General features: G+C 58.1%; 1 protein-coding gene across 1 annotated transcript; it reads left to right on the top strand.

Moving 5' to 3' along the window:
• Nucleotides 1-908: 908 nt before the first annotated feature.
• Nucleotides 909-5,582, top strand: LOC131402776 (ral guanine nucleotide dissociation stimulator-like). The gene is made up of 7 exons (XM_058537317.1): nucleotides 909-951; nucleotides 1,442-1,511; nucleotides 3,033-3,101; nucleotides 3,525-3,599; nucleotides 4,575-4,696; nucleotides 4,898-4,998; nucleotides 5,287-5,582. Exons 2-7 carry the CDS (start codon nucleotides 1,506-1,508, stop codon nucleotides 5,427-5,429), a joined length of 516 nt encoding a protein of 171 aa, XP_058393300.1. The 5' UTR covers nucleotides 909-951; nucleotides 1,442-1,505; the 3' UTR covers nucleotides 5,430-5,582.
• Nucleotides 5,583-5,934: the final 352 nt, after the last annotated feature.

The following is a 5,934-nucleotide window of genomic DNA, read 5'->3' as shown; positions in this document are numbered from 1 at the left end:
GGAGCCGAGTTCTGGTGCTTGGAGGAAGTGAGACTGGGCTGGGAGCAAATGTCACTATCCTGCACCACAGTATCGGGTCCTGAGTCATCCTGTGCTGGGTGCTCTCAGGGGACACAGGCAACACCCAGGGACTCCCACAAGTCTCAGGCCACATTCTCAGCTTCCTGAGCTCCAGCTCTCACCACTGACCCGGCCTGGGACTGGGGGCTGTGGACACTGAGCTGGGATGTGGCAGGGTTGGGTAACACTCCCTGTCCTCCCCAGGAGCTGTTCATGAAATTGATGCCCCGCCACTTCCTGGACTCCATCTGGTCCCAGTGGGACAACAGGGCCAATGAGTTCCTGGCACCCACCATTCGTGCCACCATGACCCACTTTATCAGAGTGGTCAAATGTGTCATCACCACCTGCCTCGGGGACCCGACCGTGACAGCCCAGGACAGGGCCAGGTTGGTGGAGCTCTGGATCCAGGTGGCCAAGGTAAGATGTGGGAGGCCCTCTGAGCCCCTCTCTGGAGTCGTGGGAACTGCCCCTTCTCCTTTTCCAGCTGTCAGGATTGAAGTTTGTGGTCTGAGCCTTTGCACAGTCCTTAGGCCCCTCCTGCCAGTGTCTCAATGACCTGACTCCTGGTCCCAGTGGTGGGATGCTCACCCCTTCCTGGGCTCCTTCCTTGGCTTGAGCTAAAATCCTCCTCCCTGAGAGTGTTCCTCATCAGGGTCTAGCTGTGCTCTTCTCAGGTTTCCAGAGCCTCTGTCTCATCCAGGACAGGGGACGTCCATGAGGTGACCAAAGCCAGAGGAAGCAGGGCTCCAGCTCCCCTCACAGCTCATTCCCTTCCCTTCCCCAGGAGTGCAAAGGCCTGAGGAACCTTTCATCACTCCATGCCATCCTCTGGGCCCTGCAGAGCCCCTCCATTCAGCGTTTAAAAAAGACGTGGGGACGGGTGTCCAGGTGCGTAGGCCTCTCTCCATGCGTCACCACCTGGGTGAACCAGACACCCCCCACAGGGCTGCCACTGCCCTTCAGTAAGCTGGGACATCCTGGGAGACAGTGAACCCTGGGGACAGGGTCTGACCTGGTTGGGAGGCTTGGAGTCTTTCTGGAAACTTAGGCCAGTGGTTCTGCTTTAGGAATCAGTTTCCCTAAGTGCCAGACCCTGGCTCGAACTAAATTGAACATTTTCAAGGGTTTGCTTTGCAGCAACAGAACTCTCTGTCCACCTGAAATCAAGACTGTTTAAAACAGATTTGTTCAGTAGATAAGAGAACGAAGGCCCCAGGTGACAACAGGAGAGCTCCCTCCCCAGTCCCAGAGACCTCAGGGCTCAGAGCACACATTGAAAACGCTCATCCAGGCTGTCTGGATAATTCTGGGTTTTCAAACAAAAGGGATTTACCCTTAAACCACCCCACAGTGTTTCTTTCCTTTTTTCCCTCCTCAGGAGGAACTGCCAAAAATTTAAAACCTTGTGCAAAACGGACCAGCGGGAGAGCAGGAAGCTGCTCATGGAGGTGCGTGGAGGCTGGAGATCTGGAAAGAGGGGAGGGGAGGGGGGAGGAGGGACCAGGCAGAGTGTGCTTTGGCTAGTTTTTCACTGAAAGTTTCTCTGAGACATAACGGTCTGTTTTGTCCAGATTGACAGGAAGCAGGTGGTGTGAGCTGCAAGGGCAGGTGGGGACTGTTTGGGGCAGGAGGCCTTGGTCACGGGATAGAGTGGTGTTTTTTGGACTGTTCCAGGAGGTGAGGAGCTGGCAGAATGAGCAGGTCTCTAGCTTCCATGCGGGCCCATCAGCTGGCCCTCATCTTCCTCCAGGCTGGCGGGTGGATGGAGTGGGTGGGGGTTCCTTTCCTCCTAAAGCAGCCCGGTCTGTCCTCAGGAAGCCAGGTCCCTGCTGCTCCTTCTATCTGCACTGCACCTCTCAGGGAAGGGCACTCTGCCTGCCCCAGGGACGGGCACTGTGTGGTCACACAGGCCAGGTGGACACAGGGGCTGCCCAGCCTTGGAACGAATGGTGGATCTGGCACAGAACTGTGTGCTCTCTGGGACTCTGCACTCTATCCCGATAGTGGTTACTGCTGAAAACTCAGTGAGAGTCTCCCCAGGTGACTTGTTGATAAGGATACACCCCAGATGGCAATGAGAATTATCGGGGAACCTACAGATTCTTAATGGACCTTCCTGGCAGGACATTAGAAGGTTCCAAGTAAAAAAGGATGCAAATGTCACCATCACCCAACGCCCTGGTCACCCCCTACACTGTCACTCAGATGTGGCACAAGGGGGTCCCCTTCCTGAGTGAATGAAGGAGGAGTTCTGTGCAGGGACCATCCTGAGGGGATCCTAGGGAGCTGAGGCCTTTGGCATGGCCTCAGGTCCAGCTGGAGTCAGAAAACCCCAGGGGTTGGGACAGGCAGAAGCCAGTTGGATATGCCCCCTGAGACACCTTGTGCCTCCCGATCCATGGCTCAGGCTGACTGAGGGCCTCAACACACCCCGAGAGTCCAGAGGACAGGGCCTTGGTCAGAGGTGTGTCTGGAGGAGGAGTGAAGGCCGGGGGCCAGGGCCTCTGGCTGGGAGGGGGAGTGGTCTCTCCTCTGTGGCCCCTGAGCAAGTCACCACCCCTCTGTGGGCCTCGGTCTCCTCATCTGGGAAATGGAGGGAGATGATCTGTGGTGCAGGCCTCACAGGGGTGATGAGGTACAAGGGGGAGAGGAATGTGCAGCGGCTTTGTGCTCCTCCTCCTCGAGGGGGGAGGGGAGAGCACTGGTGACAGTCAGATGACACAGTCCTCAGGGGACCCTGGGAGGCATGGGAGTCCTCCTCACACTTTCTTGAGGAGGAGAGAGGCTTAGGGGCCTAGGCAGGCCTGAGGGCACAGAGGAGGGAGTGTTGGAGCTGGGAGTGATCTAGAATCAGATCACTCTGGAATGGGAGCCGCCATAGACATCAGATGTCCAGGGTCCAGGATCAGGGGCCTGGGAGACACGGGGAAGGTAGCATGGCCTCCCTGAGCCTGTCCTTGACCCTGCAGGAGGTGAACTCTGTGTGGGCCACCCAAGAGATGGACCCCCAGGGAGCCCAGGAGAGGCAGCAGCAGCAGGTGAGGGGGCCTGAGGGGGAGGGTCCAGGTGTCAGAGGAGGGGGTCTCACCCCTCACGGCTGGAGGCCTCCCCAAGAGAGGGGTCCCTCCTCCTCCAGCCCAGCTCCTGGAGCCCCAGAGCCTGAAATGCCTGCCCTGGAAGTGACCAGGAGGAGGCCTGGAATGGCTGGGCGCAAGATGGATTTGCGGGGGGAGTGGCAGGGACCGCACACCCTGGGATTTGCCAAAAGCCGCCCCTGGTAGCTGACGGGGGACGTTGGGTGGTCCTGGAGGGTGCAACAGGGGGGAGGCTGCTGAGGGTCCTAGGCTGCTCTCTGTGGGAGTCTGCGGTGGGCAGGAGGCTGGGGTGAAGGGATTTGGGGGAGGGTCCATGGGGGCACCTGAGAGCTGGGACTCATCCCCACTCCCACCCTGATTTCACAGGGTGTCGTCCCCTTCCTGGGCACGTTCCTCAATCACCTGAAACTGCTGGACATTGGGATGGAGGATGATCTACAAGTGAGTGAGCCTGGAGGTGGGGCCAGGGAGCAGGATCCTGTGGTTTGGGAGGTGAGAGCCTTGCACTGGGCCCTGAGCTCTCTGTACCTGGCAAACCTCCTCTCATGAGAGCATCATGGCCACCCCTGGGAGCTAGGGAGTCAGAGTCAGGCCCGTCTTAGTGATGCGTGAATGGAGGCTCCGCGTAAGCCCCCTACCAGGCTCTCAGGACTAGTGAAGCTCATAGCTGCCTGCCTGCAAAGCTGCAGGAGGCTGTGTCTGAGCTGGATTCAGCCTCCCCCTTGGGCCCTGCCCCTGGGGGAGTGCCATCAGCCCCTGCAAGTGAGGAAGCACATCTGTGGTCCAGCTGTCCCTTTTTGCCTGAGGCCTCAGTCTTCCCGTCTGTCATCAGAAATGGGTGGGCTGCAAGGTCTCTGGCTTCAGCTCCCCTGTCCCTCCTGCTCTGGAGCCCAGAGCCTGGCCCAGTGTCAAGTTCTCTTTGTGGAAGGTCTGCCCTCTGCTGGGCCCTGACATTCCTGCAGCCTGAGAAGGGGTGGGATGGGGGCTGGTTATGGGCTTAGGGGGCCGTTACTGATGGACATTGGCTGTCTCCCTTCCAGGGAAATCTGGTCAACTTCCAGAAATGGCGTGAGGTCAGCAGCTGTGGGGAGGGTGGGGAAGTGGAAATCACAGACCTCCCGTGGCAAGATGTCACGTGTCCTCATCCCTCGGGTCTTATATTTGTTGGGACAGTTAGATGCTACAAAGCTGGGAATCCCATCACGTTGGCGGGTGCGGGAGGGGCTGGCATCAAGGACACCTTCCTGGATGAGGAACTAATTCAAGCCAACTGTGAGGACAGGCAAGTCCTGAATGGAGTGGGAAGGAAGGAGGGTTCCCGAGTGAGCACAGACCCCAGACCAGATCCTCACTCCGCACAAGTCCCTGGCAGGGTTCCCCACCCGGGACCTGTCTGCATCCTGTCCTTCCTCCCAGAAATACAAAGTCATTAGGAAGATCCAGCTGCTCCAGCAGGCTGCAAGTGAATATGACCTGAATCCCGAGGAGCGATTTGGGGCCTGGTTCCAGGCGATGGAGCCCCTCAGTGTTGATGAGAGGTGAGGGGCACAGGAGTTGGGTGAGGGCAGGCCAGACTCTCTCGGCCGGCCGGCTGCAGAGCGTGGGGCCTGGCTCCCTGATCAGCCCCAGACCTCATTGCGTGGTGACCCATGGGGCACCGGGACTCAGCTGCTGGCAGGCTCTGGGAGGGACACCTGAGGTGCGGCTCCTGGTAGCTCACAGGCCACTCTGTCCTGTAGCTACTGCCTCTCCTGCCGGCTGGAGCCCACACACCAGAAGACGAGCAAAATGCGGCTCTTCAGGAGAAAGAGGAACCGGACATCCTCCAGTTCAGGGCCGAGTGAGTGTCAGGAGCAGCAGCGACTGAATCCAGGGGCTCAGTACAGCTTCGGGCTAAGCATGGGCCTGGATCCCAGCTCCAGTGCTGGCCAGGCCTGGGACAGGCCGCTCCCCTCTCCTCTCTGGGACTCGGTTGCCTCCTCTTAAATGAGTGATGCTAAATGATGCCTCCCCCATCAGGGACAAACGAGGTGCTGTTGATGGACTGAGCACTCGGCACAGGGTTTGGATAAGAGTGTTGTGGGGCAGGGAGGTGTGCCGTGAATCTCAGGAAGGTTCCCCAAAATAGTCTGTTTCTTCTCTTCAGCCACCGTGCCCTTGGCAAGGAGCCATAACCCTCTGGAGACCACAAGTGCAGCTCCTCCTGAGCAGCAGGGCCACTGGGACCCTCGGGGTGCACCGGGTCAGCTCTTCCCCCCCCACCCCAAGTGAAGGAGGACATCTGAAGACTTTCCCTGGTTTCCCCTAAAGCCCCAGGCGGAGGGCACGACCCCCCTCCAAATCCCTGACATCTGCACCCCAGGGACTGTTTATCCATTGAGGAGGAGCATTAGTATATGTTTAAGAGTAAATATCAGATTTGAATGTTGCAGTAAGTTCTGTTTCTGTCACAGCCTGGGTGTTGTGGTGTGGTTCTTTCACTGCTTATGCTCATGTAAATGAGACACAGAATCTCACATTCCGCCTTGAATTAAGAACTCATGTATGGTCAGAGCTTATGGTATGTGGGAGAAGGGAGGACGGCCAGTCCCCTCCCTGGCTACTGAATGACACCCTCAAGTCCCCCTTCCTCAGAGGACAGGTGCATTTCAGTGTGGTTCACCTGGGCCAGGAGCAGAGACAGCCCCTCAGATCTCCCTGGATGTAGAGGTTGGAGGGACTTTCCCAGGCAGAGCAACAACCACTGAAATGTAGATGTCTTTCAAATACCACTTGC

The sequence above is a fragment of the Diceros bicornis genome, unplaced genomic scaffold (assembly GCF_020826845.1).
Source record: "Diceros bicornis minor isolate mBicDic1 unplaced genomic scaffold, mDicBic1.mat.cur scaffold_263_ctg1, whole genome shotgun sequence".
Classification (NCBI taxonomy): domain Eukaryota; kingdom Metazoa; phylum Chordata; class Mammalia; order Perissodactyla; family Rhinocerotidae; genus Diceros; species Diceros bicornis.
This window is presented reverse-complemented; position numbering and strand designations above follow the sequence as displayed.

Coding starts and splice junctions, on each gene's coding strand:
- LOC131402776 (XM_058537317.1), top strand. Junction 3,600..4,574: donor GGATGGAGGATGATCTACAA/GTGAGTGAGCCT, acceptor CCTTCCTCCCAG/AAATACAAAGTCATTAGGAA. Junction 4,999..5,286: donor ATCCTCCAGTTCAGGGCCGA/GTGAGTGTCAGG, acceptor TCCCCAAAATAG/TCTGTTTCTTCTCTTCAGCC.